The sequence below is a fragment of the Ranitomeya variabilis genome, chromosome 1 (genome assembly GCF_051348905.1).
Source record: "Ranitomeya variabilis isolate aRanVar5 chromosome 1, aRanVar5.hap1, whole genome shotgun sequence".
Lineage (NCBI taxonomy): Eukaryota > Metazoa > Chordata > Amphibia > Anura > Dendrobatidae > Ranitomeya > Ranitomeya variabilis.
The window spans coordinates 1,111,538,085-1,111,560,986 of NC_135232.1; the positions used below are offsets into that span (position 1 = coordinate 1,111,538,085).

At 46.2% G+C, this 22,902-nt stretch overlaps 1 protein-coding gene across 1 annotated transcript in view; it reads left to right on the forward strand.

Moving 5' to 3' along the window:
* Positions 1 to 884: 884 nt before the first annotated feature.
* The window catches only part of LOC143793317 (uncharacterized), a 76,177-nt gene continuing 54,159 nt past the window's right edge, over positions 885 to 22,902 (forward strand). The window contains exons 1-2 of the mRNA XM_077280187.1: positions 885 to 1,133; positions 10,023 to 10,145. Of these exons, the coding sequence (XP_077136302.1) occupies positions 1,076 to 1,133; positions 10,023 to 10,145 (181 nt within the window). The 5' untranslated portion in view covers positions 885 to 1,075. The remainder of the gene's footprint in view (positions 1,134 to 10,022; positions 10,146 to 22,902) is intronic.

The window sequence follows — 22,902 nt, forward strand, 5'->3', positions numbered from 1 at the left end:
TTGGCGGATTTTTGCGCAATATGCTGACAAACGCAGCATGCTGCGATTTTCTACTGCCGTACAAGACCATAAAATACGGATGCGTAAAATACGCCAGATAGGAGCTGGGCCATAGAGAATCATTGTACCATGTGCAATCCGTATTTTCTGCGCCTCTCATACGTCCGTAAAACTCGCTAGTGTGATGCCGACCTCAGAGTCTGATCCGAGTGTCATCTTAGTGTGGTCGAATTCTCTTGTATGAGGGAATCGCAGCACAACTGCAGAGAAGATGGAGAACTTAATTTCTCCATCTTCTCCATTGTCTTTGTACTAATCAGACTGCACTGGGATAACATCCGAATGCAGTACAATGTTTCACACACATCCATAGGCTTGTGTGGGTGCATGTCAGCCGAGTCTTGCAGCCACTCGATGTGATTGTTTTCTCGCGAATCGGCATGAGAAAATAATCACTGATCAGTTCTGCCCCATAGAATAACAGTGGTCAAGCCACTATCCAATAAAACATCCGTGTTATATACCAGTGTGAGGGAACCCTTAGGCTACGTTCTCACTAGAAGATTTTGATGACTTTTTTATGTTGCAGATTTTCTGCACCAGTTACCGTAGGTAAGTTTGTTGACTTGTGTTTTTTTCATTTAGTTTTTATTGCATTTTTGTCTCTTTTTGGTGTGTCATGTTTAAAGTTAATGTTTGTTTTTGATTCTTTCTCGTATTTCGCTTTGATAAAACATTATTGATACAGTCATGTGCGGATTACATGCGTTTTTAGTGCTTTTCCGTGTCTAAGGCAATTCTATGAGGAAATTTTTTTTTTTTTTTTTTGCCGCAGCATCAAAAACTAATTGTGGGAACTTAACCTAACCCAATCTGGAGGGTTTAGGGAGGGATCCATCAGGCTGCAGCGCTCGGCTTGTTAGGAGTTGTGAGCCAAGCACATGATCTCAGTCAGGTGGTGACTCACATCCAGAACAGGAGAAGCTGCAGGGAGAGAAGGAGGAAGTTTTCTCAGAGTTTCTAGTCTGTGATAGATGAGGACTGGTGTCCAGGCTGAGGACATGCTCTTGTAGACATGAGGACCACGCTGACAAGTCTCCGCTGGACGACCCCGGCTCTGGGCCTCCTGCTAGGTGAGTGCTGATCCTTTTTAAAATCAATTTTATAATTTTGCTTAAAACATGTCGGGGCTTGTATATAAATATATGGACTAATAGATGTCACAGAGCTACCATCGGTAATTCCTATTTTTTAATTTGTTTCATTGCAGTCCTATGTAAAACTACCGGCAGCACGTTCTGATAGCAACTAACAATTTCAATTTTACCGAGTTTCGTTTTTTTTTTTTTTTCTCGGCGCACATGTGGTTATTGTCCAGTCTAACACGCTCATCTAATTGCACCTTTTATGCACGCTTAAAAAAAACATAAACGATTATTCGTCGACTCTTGTGTCAATAGCAGAAGATCTGTTGATAATTATGAATTTGTATGATGGAAAATCGTTAGTATAAACTCCTCCACTAATCGATGCTACATCTGAACAAAAATATCAGGCAACGATCGACTTCCAATATCTTCGGCCGAGGCTCATTATGATCAATCTGTGTGAAATATCCCTTAGCAGAGCTGGTTTGTGGACCTCCCCTTCCAACATTCTCCCTCTACACCAGGGGGCACAATTTTTTATTTTTATTTTTGCTACTCCCAATGCCCACAAAAAGGGGCATTTCTATTTCATAACTAAAAACAGTATATGCCAAAATAAAGTGTATGATTTTTTTTATTTATTTTTTTTATTTATTTTTTTCAATTCCACTTTGGAGAATAGAAGTTCCACTGCTTTAGAGAAAATAAATAGAGGTGGCCACACATAATGACTATTTACATGTAGTTTTGACATTTCCGGAAACAGACAAAGTTTTCACATACCATAAAATATGATGGAGAGACTGGCAGACACCGGCAGAAGACGCCCCTGTGCAAGAACAATATATGGGTGGCAGTGGACCCACCAGTAACTAATGCTAGGGACCTACTTTTCAACTACATGCAAATATGACAATATCCTAAACCATAAATTTATATAACTGGGTAGGTTTCTAAATGAATAAGGTGCTGCCTTTGTCTGTATATAGTGATTCAATTATATTGTGCCAAATACTGCTCCTATAAGCCTGGGAAAGGGACAATTAAACACGGAGCTTCCCAGGATAGTAATATCAGCTCACGGCTGTATACTTAACTATTAATGGTTATTTAAAAAGTGAGGACCCCCTCTTTTTTAATAACCAGCAAAGGCTAAGCAGACAGCTGCAGGCTGATATTAATAGGCTGGGAAGGGGCCATGGATATGCACCCTCTCAGATTAATAAAAATTAGCCTTCAGTCGCTCCATAAATAGCACATCCATTAGATTTGCCAATTCTTGCGATTAGCCTCTGCTCTTCCCGATTTGCCCTGGTGCGGTGGCAATCAGTGTAATGAATAGTTTTGCGGTTGATGTTAGGCCTCTTTAACACTTCCATCTTTTAGCTCCCGTCACAATCCGTCAATTTTTGAGAATGCAGGATCCTGCAAAAAAATTTGCGGGATCCTGCATTTTCTCATAGACTTGTATTAGTGACGGATTGTGACGGATGGCCATCCATTTCATCCATCTTTCACTGGATCCTGCATAAAAAAAACGGTCCGTCGGGCAGAGAAAATGTTCAGAGGTACGTTTTTTTGCACGTCAGAAAATCGGTCAGCGACGCATCCTGCGCTACCCGTCACTGGCGTCCTGACTGTGAAAAGCAGGAATCCAGTGATGGGTCCCGTCTTTTCACACTGAGCATGCGTGGAAGAATTCCCCGTCAGGGAAATTCTCTCTCACTCCTTCTTTTTACTATTGATGCTGCCTATGCAGCATCAATAGTAACAAGATATATATTGTTAAAAATAATAAAAGAAAAATAAGAAATCACAATATTCTCACCTACCGACGTCCCGCGCAGCGTCACCGATGCTCCCGGCAGCTAGCGTTCCTAGTAATACATTGCGAAATCTACTATTCTAAACTAAATATTGTGTAGACATTTATTCTACCTATTCTATTCTATTCTGTCAGTGTGATTTTACTGTACACCGCACTGAATTGCCGGCTTTTCTAGAGAACACCGGTGCGTATTTCTCGCAAGTCACACGCATGGTCCGTGTGTAATCCGTAATTTTCTCGCCCCCATAGACTTTCATTGGCGTATTTTTTGCGCTATATGCTGACAAATGCAGCATGCTGCGAATTTCTACACCCGTAACATACCGTATATTACGGATGCGTAATATACGGCTGATAGGAGCTGCCCCATAGAGAATCATTGTACCGTGTGCAATCCGTATTTTCTGGACGTATTTTCTGCGCTCATACATCCGTAAAACTCTCTAAAGTGATGCCGGCCTAATGGATGCTTCATTTTTGAGGCAGCTGAGGGCTGGTGTTATTAGTCTGGGATGGGGCTGATATCCATGGCCCCTTCCCAGTCTATTAATATCAGCCCACGGCTGTTTGCTTAGCCTTTGCTGAATATTAACAATAAGGGGTACTCCACGTTTTTGTTTTTTTTAATTACCAGTAAAGGCTAAGTAAACAGCTGTTAGCTGATATTAATGGACTGGGAAGCTCCATGTTTATTGCCTCCTTCTCAGGCTATTAAGACCAGCTCTCAGCTGTCTGCTTTCCCTCAGTTGGTTAATAGAAATAAGGGTGACCCCAAGCCATTTTTTTTATTTATTAGGTAAATACAAGTACAGAAAACTACACATGCAAAGTACTGATTTATATATGTATGTCTGTCAATCTTTAGTACAGTAATTCTCTGTCATTAGTTTATGTAAAAGCTGATGTTAAAAGCGGATTACATAAGGATTGTAATCGCATGACATACGGATGATAGGTAAGAAAAAAAAAAAAAAGCATGACACTCTCTCCAATTTTTCTGGCTGAGAATTTCAGCTACTTTATACACACAGGTGTGAGGGAACCCATATGCACAATTTTTCACCTGTTTTGGAGGTAGAAATGGGCCCCGTTACTTCTTGAGCTGCTGTATGGTTGTGGAGCGCCCCCACACCGCCGCAGGGCCGAGGGGTACCCGGAGCCGGGCCTCTAGGTCTCAGTCCTGGGGTTGTCACGGTGGCTAGACCCGGTCCGTGGCCCCGTCTGTCAGTGGGGGACGTCCGGTGCAATAAGTGATGTTGTAGCGGTGCAGTTGTGGGGTGCAGGTCGCGGTAAATAACGAGGACACCAGGTTGCAGTCTCTTTACCTCTTTACTGAAGCTCTCTGGGTCCTCAGTCCGGAATACGGCTCACCAGGCTGCGCAAGTCCGGCCGGTCCAATGGCACTTCCAGAGCTCTCCTTGCAGGTGGAAATCGGTGCCTTCCTTCTAGCGCTATGTGTTGCAGTCCTTCCCTGCTGTGCTTACGGAAAGTACCCCACAACTGTTGTGTCTGTTTCTCGTGTTCCCTCACAACAACTTAATTCGCAATGATCTTCCTCGTCCCTCCAGATACTATGGTAGGAACGCACCCGTATGACGGGGAGGCTCGGAGATCTTCCGGGACTCTATCTGCGCCCCTCTCCTGTTGGTACCCCCCTTTGCCTTCCTGGGTGATGCGTGAGACAGTCCGCCTCAAGCTAACTGCCCTGCCGTAGGTCTGAGGTATGGCTTGAAACTCTTTACCTCCTCGGCGTTCCGGCCACCGGTAGTGCGCCTCAGTAAGGTGCTGCCTCTTTCAGCACAACCCTCACTGGTATCTCCTTTCGCTTGATTTCGTTTCTCACTCAGCACAATCTATCTCGCTTCTTAGTCCTTCCTTGGGCACCGCCGCTATGCTGAGCAGGCACGGTCCCTTTACGTTCTTTCCATGCCAAGCCTCTGCCAGGATCCCACCCCTGGCAGAGACCCTACAGTCTCTCCCTTCACAACACCCTCTGCCACCAGGTGTTGCTCCGTTCAATCCCGTCAGCGTTCTCTCTAACTTTCTGCCTGACCCCCAGTTTACCCACTATGGTGGGGAGTGGCCTAATGAATAGCACCCTTAGCTCCCCCCGGAGGCCCAGCTGTGAAATGTCTTGGTGACTGTGATACCTGCTCAGAGAACTCCTTCCGTGCCATCGAACGCAGCATGGCCCCCCTTAGTGGCTGAACCATGCTACTGCAACGACCAGGACTCTGGGGCGCTGCACTCCCCCCTGGTTAAACACAGTACTCCGGGACTGGGAAGAAAAACAACAATACAGGTTAGCAAAAAGACATACAATTTTGTTGAGTGCAAATAACAATAAGTATACTTAAGTAGGCTTCCCTTTATGGGAGGTGAGGACACTTGTAACGTTACAAACATAATTAACCTTATAATTTACAGAGTATAAATAACTTCTGTTACCCAACCGGGTATTCTATTTAGTGCAATTTTTGAAATAATAACTTAACATTGCCTTTAAGAAACTCACACTCTTAGTCTATCAAAGGCCATCCTATAATCACATTATAAGGCATTTCAACTTTACATTCTCCTTCTTGTGAACCTGCAGGACCGCCTGTCCCTACGGCACCAGACCTACTGCCTCTCCTTTCTTCTACAGGACCGCCCTGTTCAGCCAGGGCCTACTGCCTTTCGCTACTATACACAGTATAGACATAACATTCCTTTCGGTTGAAGAACTCTGAGCCAGCTCTACTCGGCCCCTTTAAGGACTCACTCTCTAACCCCTACGGGTTCACTCTCTGTCCTTAGTAACAAAGTAACTTTTCAATGGGGACGCAGGGTTTACCTTCTATCCTCACCCTCATTATTACTTCTCTTACTTTCAACTATGCAGACCTCCACTTCTACCCCTACGGGCTCTCTGCATCCTTCCTGTCTTCAAAACATTATTCAAATTTCACATTTTAACAAATTCAACACATATAACTCGGCATGTAAAACAGTTACATTTCTTTTCAAGGCATCATTATGGCATTACTGTTCTGCAACAGTATCTCTCTCAAGTTCAGTTTCTCACATCCCCTTTAAGAGGAGACCAAGTCTTTCTAAGATAGCTCGTCTTCTCAGCCTACCGGCCCATGCAAAGGTTCCGGCATGGTATCTTCGCAAAGTGTCTTTAACTAGAACCGGTAGGAAAGGTATCTTCACAAAGTGTCTTTGGTTCAAACAAATAGGGCAAACATCTTCGCAAAGTGTCTTTGGCTAAAACCAGTAAGGAGCACCTTTAAGAAGGTGCAAACTATTTACAAAGGAAGTTCGAATCATGCACAGTCCATGATTTCTGCAGTTTGTATAACTTTTGTGCAACATCTTCAGAAAAGGAAAACAAACAAAGAGGATCCCGGGTTAACAGAGGGATCCATTAACCCTGGGCGGGTTTAGCAGCAACAGGAACAGTTAAAACAATAAAGTAGCAACTATGTACATTTTCATAACATTGGAAGCTATGTCTTACTGAGGTTCTACGGGAGGTGACCTTCTCCCTGGCTTCACCAGACTCACAGATCGGCCAGGTGAGCCAGGACGCCGTTCTGGTCCCAGTAAGGATAGAATCCCTCTCCGGGAGGTCCTTCTCGTCGGTAGGTGCACCCGCCTCTCCGGGGCGCGGTGAGGTCGAACTTCCCCTGGTTCCGCGGGGTCAGGTCCCGCTGCCTTTCCTCCAGGACTATCCTCTTCTGGTGTCCCAGCAGCAGCCTGGAGGGCGACACATCGTTGGACCCCCCGGGCAAACCAGCCCGTCTCACTGGTGTTCTTTCTCCACCTCGTATAGGTGACGGCGTCCCCCGGCTCCAGATTGCAATCAGACCGCCTGCCAGAAGGTTCCACCTCTTCTCGGTCCACCCGGACCTGGATCGGCTCCCCGATCTCCTGTATGACCCCTCTCCCTTGCTGGGGATGGAAGGCCACCACAACACCCCAGTGTGAGGGCGAAATCTCGGGGAACCTAACCAAGTCCACTTGTTCTGCAGGCTGGGGCCGGCTCCGCCACCCTGCCATAAGGCGCCGTAAGTGCTCCGCATCCGGCATGATCTTCAGACCCGGTGCAGGTAGGGCGCCTTCAGCCGGGTCCGGGTAAGGAGCAATGGGAGACAGCTTAATCTCGGTGGGTTGGCCCACCCGGGTGAGCACGCGGGCATCGGCCCTCAGTCGGCGGGTCAGCTGGCGGGCCTCGGCCGCAGCCACACGTTCCTCCGATAACGGCGTCGGAGGTCGGCCCATCGGGGACTCGGTAAGGGTCAGACCTCCCAGCAGCGGTGCCTCGGAGCCTATCTCGGACGCCGCGGCCTCAGACTGAGCCGACTCAGCTCCGCGTGGTGCTTCGGGTGCCGCCATCTTTTTCTCCTCTCCCGCGTCTTCTTCCCGCGGTCTCTTCCGTGGGCGGCCCCGTCCCCATGGTCTCCACCCTCCGACCAAGATCAGGAGGCGTACCTCAGCTGTTGACGGGCACGTCCTCAGGACACAGAAATACTTAGACTGGGCGGCCATTACTGTTCGCGCTCTCCAGCTCGTCTACGCCCACTCCACGCCCCTCTTCTCTTCCTGCGCTTTCCTCAGCGCTGCAATGGCGGCGAATTTTGGCGGCAAATGGCACAGCACACAGTCTTGCAATAAAGTACAGTCCAAACACAGTAAATCACAGTCTCTAGGCACACATGACCTGATTCTTCAGGCTTAAGTAGATCCTGTTCGTGACGCCAAGTTGGAGTGCCCCCACACCGCCGCAGGGCCGAGGGGTACCCGGAGCCGGGCCTCTAGGTCTCAGTCCTGGGGTTGTCACGGTGGCTAGACCCGGTCCGTGGCCCCGTCTGTCAGTGGGGGACGTCCGGTGCAATAAGTGATGTTGTAGCGGTGCAGTTGTGGGGTGCAGGTCGCGGTAAATAACGAGGACACCAGGTTGCAGTCTCTTTACCTCTTTACTGAAGCTCTCTGGGTCCTCAGTCCGGAATACGGCTCACCAGGCTGCGCAAGTCCGGCCGGTCCAATGGCACTTCCAGAGCTCTCCTTGCAGGTGGAAATCGGTGCCTTCCTTCTAGCGCTATGTGTTGCAGTCCTTCCCTGCTGTGCTTACGGAAAGTACCCCACAACTGTTGTGTCTGTTTCTCGTGTTCCCTCACAACAACTTAATTCGCAATGATCTTCCTCGTCCCTCCAGATACTATGGTAGGAACGCACCCGTATGACGGGGAGGCTCGGAGATCTTCCGGGACTCTATCTGCGCCCCTCTCCTGTTGGTACCCCCCTTTGCCTTCCTGGGTGATGCGTGAGACAGTCCGCCTCAAGCTAACTGCCCTGCCGTAGGTCTGAGGTATGGCTTGAAACTCTTTACCTCCTCGGCGTTCCGGCCACCGGTAGTGCGCCTCAGTAAGGTGCTGCCTCTTTCAGCACAACCCTCACTGGTATCTCCTTTCGCTTGATTTCGTTTCTCACTCAGCACAATCTATCTCGCTTCTTAGTCCTTCCTTGGGCACCGCCGCTATGCTGAGCAGGCACGGTCCCTTTACGTTCTTTCCATGCCAAGCCTCTGCCAGGATCCCACCCCTGGCAGAGACCCTACAGTGTCTCCCTTCACAACACCCTCTGCCACCAGGTGTTGCTCCGTTCAATCCCGTCAGCGTTCTCTCTAACTTTCTGCCTGACCCCCAGTTTACCCACTATGGTGGGGAGTGGCCTAATGAATAGCACCCTTAGCTCCCCCCGGAGGCCCAGCTGTGAAATGTCTTGGTGACTGTGATACCTGCTCAGAGAACTCCTTCCGTGCCATCGAACGCAGCATGGCCCCCCTTAGTGGCTGAACCATGCTACTGCAACGACCAGGACTCTGGGGCGCTGCAGTTGCACCAATGATATGTCTGCCCCTGGATGGAGAAACTGAAGAGTCCTAAATATGGGAGACCGGAGATGGCTTGGTGCCGCACACCTGGGCAGTGCAGAAGAGAGATTTCGCACCCCTTCTTGTATAGGTTGTCTCGTGAATTTAATCCATGTATTCATGCACAATTAAGGCTATGTGCACACATTCCGTTTTTTCCGCTATAAAAACTCGATAAAACCGCAAAAAAAATGCATCCATTAAGCATCCTATTAATAGAATGCAATCTGCAATTTTTGTGCATATGTTGTGTTTTGTTCAGCGAAAAAAAAAAAAAAAACGCATTGCGGAAAAAAACGCAGCATGTTCATTAACTTGCAGATTTTTCGTGGATTTCCCACTATTTAATGCATTGGGGAGCTCCGGGGAAAAAAAAAAAGTGAAAAATCCGCACGAAAAACACGCAAAAAACGCATGCGGATTTCCTGTGGGAAAAAGTCCGGTTTTGTTCAGGAAATTTCTGCAAATAAACCTGACGTGTGCACATAGCCTAAGACATACAGAACGGGGTTGAGTAGCATGTTACATTTCCACATCGATGTTGAGAGACCCCGTCGCCTGCCAGGTGAGAAGGTTGGCGAGCTAACCATTGCACGATCTGTCCCACCCAGTGTGCCGTAGGGTATCTTAATGGCTGATGTGTAAATATAAAGACGTAAACTAGCAGAATGACTGTATAGGTCCTAGTACATCAAGAAAGATTATACCTATCCTGTAGCAATCCAATGTACTAGCTGTGAAGAATAAAGCTTTGAAGCCATATGCAAATTACTCTGGGAGTGCATTGGGGGCGTGTTAAGCCATTTGGAGTATATTGACACTCCCACATCGGATTACTACAAGGCAGGTGTCATTTTTCTTGTTGTACTAGGACCTATGTACCAGTAGTTTCAGTAGAATAATCATTCTGACAGGTTCCTCTTTAAGTTAAAAGTATAAGTTTACCAGCCATAGTTGTACCTAATGTCAAGCTCCGCTCTCCTGTACCAGACGCACACGTTGCGCTTCATCAGTTTGTCAGACTTTCAGCATGTCCGTGTTACTTCATGTTAATCACTTGATTTAGATTAATAATGGCAGACGTCATCTTCTTCCCACTCATTACTTTTCTATCATTTTTCCACAGCATGGGCAGTCATGTGCCAGCTCACCACCACCATCACCCCCTCAACCTCGCCCGATACCAACTGCACTACAGTAAATACCTCGTCCTGCGGGGCCTGCGCCCCTGGAACACATTCCGACAATGGTGAGTAAAGATGGGGGTAATAAGTTGTGAGGGGGGCTCCGGACCCCCATTCTAGAGATAAAGTTGTGTATTTGTAATAAATGCACTTTATTGGGACACTCCCATCAAATTGTAATATTCCGACACCACTTACGGACGCCTGCTGAAGGGGAATTGCGACCTGTAGTAATTCCTTTACAATGAACTTACAATTTAGGCAACTATAATGGATCTTTTTTTTTTTTTAAGATTTCTAACATTTAGATAATTTCAAAGAAATTAGCATTACTTTATTTAAAGTGATGACATCCTGTCTATCGTGACCATTGAAGATAAAGGTGCCTGGATATTGACCTTTGTGGGAACACTAAGGGATTTCATTAGGGGCACTATCTGTGTGGGTACACAAAAAAGAACTATGCGGGTTAGGGATGTGGACTAGCTGTCACTCATTGCTGTCCTTCAGAGTTAGGATGTATGTCTCTGAGACTGTCCCGGGTAGAGGAAACTGTGCCCGCAGTGAAGAGTAGAGGAGAATTTCCGCTCTAGTAGTGAGTTGCCCCTGTAGCGAGACCAGAACTGCGGAAGAGCAGGTGGCAAAGATGGCCCCTCAAAGGGAGCGAAAGAAGAGACCAACCCCTGAGGAGACCGAAATGTAGTCACCAGGAGAAAGTGGTGAGTTTCCGCCCCATGAGGGAGATCATGCACAAAAATTTGTCGTCAAGTCTTTACCCAGGAGTAACAGTCCTGTGGGTGAAGAGTAAGGAATTAGAGACTGAGTGTCTGCAAAGACTTGGTGACTAAAGAGGGGGTGCCACCTCCAGCAGAGGAAGCAGCCCGGAGCGACGGGTCTGGAGAACTGGACAGTCCTTAGAGGGGATGCGAGGCTTTTACGGAAGAAATGTCTACAGAGGGACTGTACATAAGTAATTGCTGAAACATTTAAGAAGTCTATACCTCGATAAATGTTGTCAATTACCAGTAAGACAGATTCCTCCATGCCGCCCTGAGAAAGGGATCCCCAGCCGGGGTCCGTCCTGCAGGCTACACGAGGTCCCGTATTCCACATAACGAGGTTTGATACAATGATATAAATGGTCAAATGTCGTGTTCTCATGTTGATGTTCTCTGTGTAGGAACGCTCTGTGGATTTGGGTTATTTCCCTTTTTTGTGGTCCTGTGACTCAAGAATACAAAAATGACTGGATTAAAAGAAAATAAACAAAACTATCAATAGTGTTCATTATACACAGTGGCCAGGGGGATTTTGGGAGACAAAAAATGTAACTGTTGACTAAACGTGAAGATAATCTAATCGGTGTCCCCATGACTGCAATTCCTTTCGTTTAATACCTCATTCAGACACTCATGGTTTGTCGGGGGGGGGGGTTTCTTCTTTTTTTTTATACTAGAGAAAAGGCGGTGTGTGCAGAATTAGATTTTTTTTTTTTTTCTCGGTCCTTGTCTGTTTTTACGATCAGTGTGGCATATGCAAAAAAATGTTCTCTCAGCATTTTTCACAGAACATGTACCCATTAAAGTCCATGGGACTGTCACATGTCTGTGTGTTGTTTTTTTTTTGTTTGTTTTTTTTTTATAAAAAAATTGTGTTTTGAACAGTTACAGATCAAATATAAAATTCACACATTCAAATCAATGGCTTCGTGAAAAAAGGCAGCTCACCAGTGCCACATGCATGATGTCCACTTTCTAATTTTTAAAATTTAAAATGGAGGAAAACTGGATTTATTTCCCCACGCACCACAAATTTTTATTTTTCCCGTCTCCCATGACAGCACACCTGAGAGAGGGGATCCGCCCAGTCAGGACAGGAAACCTACTGAAATAAAAGGGCGGTACCTCTCCCTCGCTTCAGTTGGGTTTCCTGTCCTGATGGGAGCCCTAGTTCTGGAATCACGGCGGTTTTGAAGACTCACCCACTCCTGTCCCGGCACTGGAAGAACAGGCAGAGAGCCTGTATGCCGGCCTTCAGGCTGTGGAAGCGCCGTTCGCAGGTCCTGGGGCCTTCGCGCACGTGCAGGCGTCGGTTCAGCACAGTCTGGAGTCCTGTGGCTCTTCTGCGGCTGCCACGCCGCTCTCTGCCCCCTCTGCTGCTGCCTTCGGCCCTGGGCCTAGCTTCCGGGTGCGCAGCAGGCGTTGCGCGCAGGGCACGCTGGGAATGGGCGTGCCCGCGTGACGTCAGTGCTGCGCGCTGGATCCAAGATGGCGGCGCCCATAGACAAACGCTGGCCGATTCACAGGGATCTTCTGGCGGTCTCCTGGTGGGCGCAGAGGTGGGAGAGGAGCAATTTCTGAACCGGATGAGGCGGTCAGCAGAGTGGATCACCCTTCAAAAGGTGGTGAGTCCACAGTGGAAGTGCTCACATCTACAGAGCTCCACTATGGAGGATTGTATGGAGCAGCACCCAAAACAGCCATTGCTACAGCAGCAGCAGCAAGAGATCTTACCAGGTGCTATGTCTGGTCACCAGCATACTAAGAGGAGAAGCGGCAGTCGTCCGGATCGAAAGTCGCAGGACTCCTCAGCTTCTAGGAGGGACGTTGTCCGTACTCCAGATCGGCCTCAAAATCCGGTACCCTTGAGTGTCAGCGGGTGGTGAGTGATCTTCGTGAATTTCACATTGGTGATAACAGGCTACATTTCTCTGCTTACTTGTCAGGCTCCGAGGAAGGCTAGCGCCAAGTCAAAGAACAAAGAATGTGCCCTCTGTAAAGTCCCGCTAGCAGTCCAATGGCAGAAAAGCCTCTGTGCGGACTGTATCCAAAAGACTATTCAGGCTGAATCCCCTGGCTTTGCCTCTAGCCTCAGGGCCATGATTAGGGCAGAGGTTAAAGGGTCTTTAAAATCAGTCCTTAAAAAGAAAAGTAGCAAAAGCCTAGAGACTGTTTCGGATTCTGGTGCCTCAGTCTGGCGAGGAATATCAAGAGGAACCTCTGTCTCCCTTTTCATCCTCTTCTATGTCCTCTGGCTCCTCTTCAGATAGCGATGTTGGGGGTCGACCATGCTTTCTAACTGAGAACACAGACAAACTGGTGAAATCAGTTAGGGCTACAATGGGCCTTAAGGATGAGAAAGCGTCTAGATCGGTAGAGGACGTTATGTTTGGTGGTTTGGAGGAGAAAAGGAAGCGTACTTTCCCAGTTAATACTAAAGTAAAAGCCCTTATAGAAAAAGAGTGGAAGAAGCCTGAGAAGTCTGGTAGCCTTCCCTCAGCTTCTAAGAGACGGTATCCTTTTGAGGAAAAGGATTCAGAAGTATGGGATAAAGTCCCTAAGATTGATGGTGCGGTGGCTAGGTCATCTAAAAAGTCATCCCTACCCTTAGAGGATTCGGGCGTCCTAAGAGACCCTTTAGACAAAAAAGCAGATGCTTTTTTGAAACATACCTGGGAGGCAGCCGCAGGAGGTCTAAAACCGGCAATAGCCGGAACATGTGTTGCCCGCTCCCTTATTGTCTGGCTGCAACAAATAGAGGATCAGTTGAAATCTAAAGTGCCGAGAGAAGAGGTCTTAGCCAATATGGCAATGGCACAAGGAGCGGCAGCTTTCATAGCAGATTCCTCAGCAGACTCTGTAAGACTAGCAGCTAGGGCAGCGGGATTGTCTAACGCAGCAAGACGTGCCTTGTGGTTAAAGGGGTGCCCAGGGGACTTACCCTAAAAAAATAGACTTTGTTCCATTCCGTCCACCTCGACAGACTTTTGTGTTGACAAACTTGACACCACACAGAAAACTTCCGGAGGAACAGCTAGCTCTGGAAACAGAGGTATTGGGGCTAGTTCTAAAACGGGTCCTAGTAGAAGTTCAAATGGAAGAGGAGGGAAAAGGTTTTTATTCCCCTCTCTTTTTGATATGAAAACCAGATGGCTCGCTAAGGACTATTGTCAACTTAAGAAAACTCAATCGGTCAGTAATAAATTACTCCTTCAAGATGGAGTCGGTAAACTCAGCAATAAAGATGCTGTTCCTGGACTGCTTCATGGCAGCTATAGATTTAAAAGACGCTTACTACTAGTAGTCCAATTCATCGGGACTATCAAAAATTTCTGAGGGTAGCAGTGTTTGTCCAAGGGCAACTCAAACACTACCAGTATGCTGCCCTTCCATTTGGTCTATTGATAGCGCCAAGAATATTTACAAAATTAATGTCAGAGGTCATGTCCTTCCTCCGTTCCCGGGACATAGTCATTGTTCCGTACCTAGACTACTTCCTTGTAATAGGCAGATCAGTGGATCACTGTCTTGCACAAATAGAAGAGGTGACTACGACCCTAGCAGTGTTAGGTTGGAAAATAAATGTCGCCAAGTGGAGATTAACACCAGAGAAAGTTCAGTCCTTCCTGGGGTTGGTTCTGGACTCCACGCGCCAACTCTGTCTCCTGCCGGAGAGCAAGGTATCCAAAATACAAAGTCTTGTGGAATTGGCGATACATCAGCCTGTAATGACACTGAGGAAGGCGATGTCCCTGCTAGGGTCACTAACATCCTGTATTCCCGCTGTAAAATGGGCACAGTTTCACCTGAGGCAATTACAGTGGGAGGTCCTGTCAACACAAAGATTGTTTGAAGGGCGTTTTGGAGGGAAAAGTTCACCTTTCAGTAGGCGTCAGAGATTCCCTAATCTGGTGGTCAGTAAGGGATCACTTGAGCTCAGGGGTTCAGTGGCTAACTCCGATAGAAGACGTGATCACAACAGACGCGAGTGGTACAGGATGGGGTGCACATCTAGGGACCCTTTCGATACATGGATCCTGGTCCCATACAGAAACACATCAGACATCCAATGTAAGGGTTATGGGCTGTAGAAAGGGCAGTAAGACATGTCCTTCCTATCCTTCAGGGTCGTCATACCAGAGTTATGTCCGACAACTACGCAGTAGTAGCCTATATCAACCATCAGGGGGGGAACAAGGTCCCTTTCACTTATGGGGGCAACATTTGTTCTTCAGTTAGCAGAATCTCACGTACTGTCCCTCACAGCTCTGCACATAAAGGGGGTCGAAAACACGAAAGCGGACTACTTAAGTCGCAAAAAGCTAAGACAGGGAGAATGGTCGCTGAGTCCCAGGGTATTCCAACAGATAGTGCAGGCCTGGGGCAAACCGGTAATAGACTTATTTGCCACTCTTCACAACAGGAAGGTGGAGAGGTTCTGCTCGTTAGACCCGAGGGGGAACCCAGTTGCAGTAGATGCCCTTCAAATACCGTGGAAATTCAGCCTCACTTACGTGTTTCCACCGATAGCATTAATTCCGGTAGTAGTAAGGAAGATCAGAATGGAGCAGGCGAGAGTGATTCTGATTGCTCCATTGTGGCCGAAAAGACCATGGTTTTCTCTCCTAAGACAAATGTCGGTAACCGATCCATGGATTCTACCAGAGGTTCTGGACCTGCTTACCCAGGGACCAGTATGCCACTCTCAATTGAAGGGCTTCCATCTGGCAGCCTGGAATTTGAGAGGGCATTACTAAGCCGACAGGGATTCTCGCCAGGGCTAGTCTCCACCCTGTTGAGAAGTAGGAAGCCGATTACATCGAGAATTTATGGTAGGACATGGAAGCGGTTTCTAGAGCTCCTGTGGGTGCTATTTTAGAGTTTCTACAAGCAGGCTTACAACTAGGGTTGGCAACCAATACGCTTAAAGTTCAAGTGTCAGCGTTAGGAGCTTTATATCATTGTAATTTAGCCTCCAATAAGTGGGTAGCCCGTTTCATTAAATCATGTAGTAGGTCTAGACTGTAGTATTTCAGAAAATTCCTCCCTTGGATTTGAATCTGGTTTTAGATGCTCTAACTAAAAGTCCTTTTGAGCCTTTGCAAGAGTTATCTGTAAAATTTCTCTCTAAAAACAGTGCTACTAGTAGCTTTAACGTCTGCACGTAGGGTGAGTGACTTGCAAGCCCTGTCCATTTGTCCTCCATACACACAGATATATGATGACAGGGTGGTTCTAAGACCAGATCCGGCTTATCTACCTAAGGTAGTTCTTAAATTTCATAGGAGTCAGGAGATTGTATTACCCTCATTTTGTGTTAATCCTAGAAATCCAGGTGAGGAAAGGTTTCATACTGTTGATGTAAGGAGGTCTATGTTACAGTACATATCCTTAACCAGTCAGTGGAGGAAAGATCAGTCTCTATTTGTAGCTTTCCAGGGTAGCAGGAAAGGTCATGGGGTGTCCAAAGGTACTATTGCCAGATGGATTAGGGAGGCCATTAGCTTTCCCATGCTGCATGTGGCGTTCCGATCCCTGAAGGCATCAAGGCTCACTCCACCAGGGCCGTGGCTACTTCCTGGGCTGAAAAAGCAGAGGTATCGATTGATCAGATATGTAAGGCCGCTACCTGGTCCTCACCGTCTACCTTCTTCAAACACTACCGACTGAATTTATCTTCCTCTACTGACCTTACCTTTGGTAGAAGGGTACTGCAAGCGGTGGTCCCTCCCTAAGGTGTTCCTTTCTCCAAAAATCTCTCAGGTGTGCTGTCATGGGAGACGGGAAAACACCAAGGTTACTTACCGGTAGCTGGTTTTTCCGGAGCCCATGACAGCACCTGTACATTCCCTCCCTTCTTTTTCACCCTATGGTGCGCACTTTTAATTGGGTGTTTTTTGTTATTATTATAATGTGGTGGTAGACTGCCATGTGAACTAACCAAGGGGGCCTCTCATGCTCTGAAAACCAACTGAAGCGAGGGAGAGGTACCGCCCTTTTATTTCAGTAGGTTTCCTGTCCTGACTGGGCGGATCCCCTCTCAGGTGTGCTGTCATGGGCTCTGGAAAAAACGGCTACCGGTAAGTAACCTTGGTGGGCTTTTTTTTTTTTTAAAAACCCAACTCAATTCTGTCACAGATGAGCTTTCATTTTGACAGCTGTCATTTTATATTTTTAATTAAAAAAAAAATAAAATAAAAAAATTTGAGGGTCCCCACTATTTTTAATAACCAGCAAAAGCTAAGCAGACAACTGCAGGCTAATATTACTAGGCTGGGAAGGGACGATGGATATTAATAATAAAACCAGCCCTCAGCCACCCCAGAAATTGGAAATCCATTAGATGCCCCAATTCTGGCGATTATCCTCTGCTCATCCCAATTCCCCTGGTGTGTTGGCAATCGGGGTATTAATTTTGGGGTTGATCTCCACTGACATCAAGCCCAGGAGTTAGTATTGAAGAGTTGTGAGGCACCCCCATTACTAACCCCGTAGTCAAAGAAATAATGCGGGTGTCTGATTGACAACTCTTCATTATTAACCCCTGGGCTTGATGTCAGCTGACATCAAATCCAAAACTAATGCCAGAATTGGGGCATCTAATGCATGCACTATTTCTGGTGAGAATGAGGGCTGGTGAGATCAGCGTGACCAGGAGACAACTAATTGTCTCCTCCTTGGGAGTTGTCAAAGAGCGGGACACGTACCTGCCCCTGGAAACAAGCAGTACAATTCGCATTGTTCCCAGGCGCCAGTGGTTGAAGACAGCTCTCATCATTGTCACTTGGTCTCCATGAAATCAGCGCAAACAGGAGACAATGATGGGACTTGTATTCAGCACTTGCTGTATCCCTACTGTGTAAAATAAGTAAATAATAAAAAAAAATAGCATGGGCTCCCATGTAGTTTTCATTTATCCAGCAGAGGGAAAGCCCATGGCTGATGTTAATAATCTAGGGGACAATACCCCATAAGGTTCCCAGGCTATAAATAACAGCTCACAGATATTTGCTTAGTCTTTCCTACTGAATTTAGGGGGGGGGCAGAAAAAAATGATGTTGGGTACCCCTAAAAATTCAAACAAGCAAAGGTTAAACAGACAGCTGAGAGTTGATATTAATGGGAGGGGCCAGAAATATTTAACATCCCCCCCCCCCCATCATCCTCTGGCTGCCAACATCAGCCCTCATCCGCCTCAGAAAAGGAGCATCCATAAGATGCGCCAAATCTTGCTCTTAGCCTCGCATTTCCCACTTGCCCTGGTGCGGTGTCAAGTGGGGTAGTAAGGTTGGGGTTGATGTCACCTTTGTATTGTCAGCTGACATCAAGCCCAGGGGTTAGTAATGGAGAGACATTAGACACCCTCATTACTAACCCCATAGTCATATTGTAAAAAAAGACAGTCAAAATAAAGTCCTTTTTATTTTAAATTCAACACCCTGTTACACATTTATTTAAAAATAAAGAAAAGTTATACTCCCCTTACACCTATCCCATTGAAGCCCATGTCCTCTGTGTGTGTAAAAAAACAAACACATCCTTCACTTGTCCGAGGTGCAGATAAGCCATACTGTCCTATGTCGTAATCCATATCTGCGATATCTGGTTTTCAACATGAAATGTTACTTCTTCCCAGGCGCCGGTACCATGACACACAAACGGCACACAGACTTGACACACTGACAGCAGACACGGATGCACTGATGTCACATGCAGACACAGATCTCGCCAGTGCTGGTTTTTACAGTACAGGAATCGCCAGGACGTGTGAAGGAGGCCTAACTCTGCTGCCTCATTAGTGAATGGATCCATCAGGCGTGTCATCTCAATCATGTATTTTGTAGATTGAAAGGGAAACCCCGATGTAAGTGCTCGGCAAAGAGCACAGGATAAATGTGACCTTTTTCAAAATGTTATGTTCCCCCAAAATTTCACCAATTAAGGCTTCTTCTCAACCCACAAAAAAAAGTCCCCACTCGGCTCCTTCATCTGTTAATAGAAATACACGAGGCTTCCACGTTACTAGTAGTACAAAGGCTCTTCATCCCACAAAATAAATGCCCCCCTACCTTCTGAGCCCCACAGTGTGCCTAAACTACAGTTAACGTTGACATGTTTGGCATTACTGTATTGATGAGAGCCCACATAATTTACATGGTCCATATCTCCAGAAGCAGGAGCTGGGCACAATGTACGGCACTGTAATGGCAGATTTGCAATTTTCACTTGACAACATCCATTGCTGCTTGATTCTGGAAAACACCCATGGAGTCAAAATCTTCACTAAACCTGTAGATGAATTCTTAGAGGGATGTCATTTCCAAATTGGGGTCACTTGAGGGGGTATTCTGGTTTTCTGGCACTGGGTGGCTCTGTATATGGAGTCTGCAAACTATTTTATGAAAATTTGTTCTAAATGCGCTCCATCCCGCTCTTGTCTCGTGATGTGGCTAAGCAGTACCTGTACAGCCACATAGAGTATTGCTACGTTGAAGAGGTAATGTTTACCTATTTCCTTTTGTGAACATGTAAAATCTGGGGTAAACCACTTTCTTTCTCGCTTCATTGGGTGTATGCTGCTGTCACTAGGAGGCTGACACTATGCAAATAAAGAAGAAATAACTCCTCCCCGGCAGTATACACCCTCCGACGGGCACCGGGCAACTCGGTGCAAAAGCAGTAGTAGGAACAAGTATAAACCAAACTCATCCTATGTACCAACCCACAACAATGGCCAGTACGGTACAACATAAAGGAAGGGTGCTGTGTCCCCCAATGAAGGCTCCAAGAAAGAGATTTTACCCCCAAACCAAAAATCCCTCTTTCTTTCTCGCTTCATTGGGGGACACAGGTAACCATGGGACGTCCAAAAGCAGTCCCCAAGGGGCGGGATATTATGCAGAAAGAGAGAGACTTAGGTCGGCCGGTGAGAAACTGCCGCCTGCAGTATCTTCCTACCCAGGCTCGCAGAAGCCTGAGTATGCACCTTGTAGAATTTAACAAAGGTGTGAATGGGCGACCACGTTGCGGCCTTGCAAACCTGCGAGGCCGAAGCTTGGTAACGAACTGCCCAGGAAGCTCCCACAGCCCGGGTACAGTGAACCCTCACACCTGGAGGAGGCTGTTTGTTTCGGACACGGTATGCCTCCAGAACCGCAGAACAGATCCAACGAGCAATCGTGGATTTGGAGGCAGGGAGCCCCTTTCGACGCCCTTCTGAGACGACAAACAGAGGATCGGACTGACGAAAAGAAGCAGTTCTGGTAAGGTAGACCCAGATAGCCCTGACAACATCCAGTTTGTGGAGAGATTTCTCCAAAGGATGAACTGGGGAAGGGCACAAGGAAGGGAGGACGATGTCCTCATTGATGTGAAACGCCGAAACTACCTTTGGTAGAAAAGAAGGAACCGGTCGAAGAACCACCTTGTCCTGGTGCAGGATTAGAAAGGGAGAATGACAGGACAACGCTGCCAGCTCGGAAACTCTCCTAATAGAGGTGATGGCGACCAAGAAGGCCGCCTTCCATTTGAGAAGCGAGAAGGACATGTCGTGAATCGGTTCAAAAGGCGCACTCTGGAGAGTGCCTAACACGAGGTTGAGGTCCCAAGGTTCGATTGGAGGATGGTAAGGGGGGCTATATGAGCGACCCCTTTTATAAAGGTCCTCACCTCGTTACTCTTGTGAAAATGAAAAATGTGGGGTTTAAACAAGGTTTTTTGGGAGAAAAAAATAAAACAAAATAAAAATATTAATTTTCAGTCCAATGTTTTAAAATGCTGTGAAACACCTGTGGGTTCAAGGTGATCACTACACCTCTAAATTTACTTGAGGGGTGTAGTATCCAAAATGGAGTCTTTAGGAGAGGTGGTTCCACTGTTTAGGCACATCAGTGGCTCTGCAAACGACACATGGCGTCCACTACCTATTTCAGCCAATTTTGTGTCCAAACGTCAAATAGTTCTCCTGCCGAGCCCTGCTGTGTGCCCAAACATTAGTTTTCCACCACACATGGGGTATTGGCATACTCAAGAGAAATTGGACAACAAACTGTGTGGTCCATTTTCTCCTGTTGCCCTTGTGAAAATGAAAAAAATTGGGGCTAAAGCTGCATTTTTGTGGGAAAACTTAATTTTCCTTTTTTCCTTCCACGTTGTTTTAATTCCTGTGAAGCACCTGAAGGGTTAATAAAGTCCTTGAATGTGATTTTGAGAACCTTGAGTGTCACTTTTGGGTATTTTCTGTCACACACACACAGGCCCCTCAAAGGCATTTCAAATGTGATGTTATCCCTAAAAAAAAAAAAGTTGGTTCTGTAAATTTTGTTGCAAAAATTTAAAATTGCTCAAATTTTAACTCTTCTAAATTCTTAGCATTATTTTTTTTAAACCATTTTTTGGTGATCTATATAAGAATTGTGGTAAATGTTAACTACTTTGAGTTTATGGGCATAAAAATTCAATGTCTTTAAAATTGCTACGTTTTTCTAATTTTTCTAATTTGATATTTTTATAAATACAAATCGTATAGACCAAAATTTACCACTAACATAAAGTACAATGTGTCACGAAAAAATAATCTTCGAATTATTGGGATAAGCGTTTGAGTTATTACCTCATAAAGTGACAATGGACCGTTTATATAAATGAGGTTTGGTCATTAACGTACAAAGTGGCTCTGTCCCTAAGGGGTTAAACAGAAGAGGCAGTTACCCGCGTGATGTCTGATGGCCCGTTCCCTGACCTCACTGCAGAGCTGTGTTTAATTATACCTGACACAGATGCGTGTTCCTCTCAGCTTCAGCATTCCTTCTCTCAGGCAAACTGGGCTGCAATATTATGAAAAACCACAGCAATTCTAGGGCAAAACTTTGAGGGGTATTCCCATCTCCAGGATCTTATCCCAATATATGGTAGGTGTTGCAATAATAGCAAATACCAATTAGAAATGTTGTATAGTTCTTCTGATTCGCTATGTCTTTTTCCTCATGTGCAGGCATTGCAGGACCTTATGTATCCATGGCTACGACCACTAGCAACTAGCTGACACTATATCAGTGGTCGTAACCATGGATACCTAAGGTCCTGCAATGCCTGCACATGAGGATAGAGACATAGCGAATCAGAAAAACTATACTACATTTCTAATTTAATTATATTACACCTTATACATACTGGGATAGAATCTTGGTGATGGAATATTCATTTAATTTTTTATACCCCTCATATTATCCATGAAAACCACTCAGTGCATCATTTTCCTACATCCCTTTTGACCTGGAGGAAATATTCTGGTTATCATTGATTTACTTTCCAAAATAATGCCTCTCATGGGGCAGGATTTTTCTTTCTTTGCTCGACCCTACAGAGACATTATTTGGCTAGGAAACTTAAGTGGCCGAGGTTTTCCTTCCTTTTTTCATAAATCGTCTCATTTTATAAAGAGAAGTGAAACTGTTGGCCAATGTGGTCCAGTAATAACCTTCCACTCCCTCCCACTCCGACCATGTTCATTTGTGATAAGATAATGATTAATCAAGTTATCTTCTTATATTTTCCGCAATGAATACATAGCAAGATTGTTGATTAGCAGATTTTACAGTGGATACCACCGATATGCACAGGCGAAATCCACACTGAAAATCTGCAATGATCTTTCAGACTTGTCTGCATACACGTGGACACAAGCAGAAAAGGGCCCCTATGCAAGAACAATATATTGGCCCTTTACCATACCTTCCAACTTTCAAAGCCTAGAGATGAGCTATCGACTCACTGGTCTGTGGTCCAACGTCCAGATCGATGCTACCTGGCAGCTGGAGTCCACGAATCTCTAACCTTCTGGGGTCCCCGGCGCAGCTTTTGATTATCCCAGACTGGCGCAACTTCATCTGTGTGCCCTGTTCATCTCTAGTTGGGACCTGTGGATTTAATTTTTGTTCCTTCATTCAGTAGGATCCGACAGAACTTTCTCATCTTTATGTAACTTCACTACATGACATCCAGCTTTTGTGTCTGTATGGTCGTGTTCATGTGAGAGGCAGAA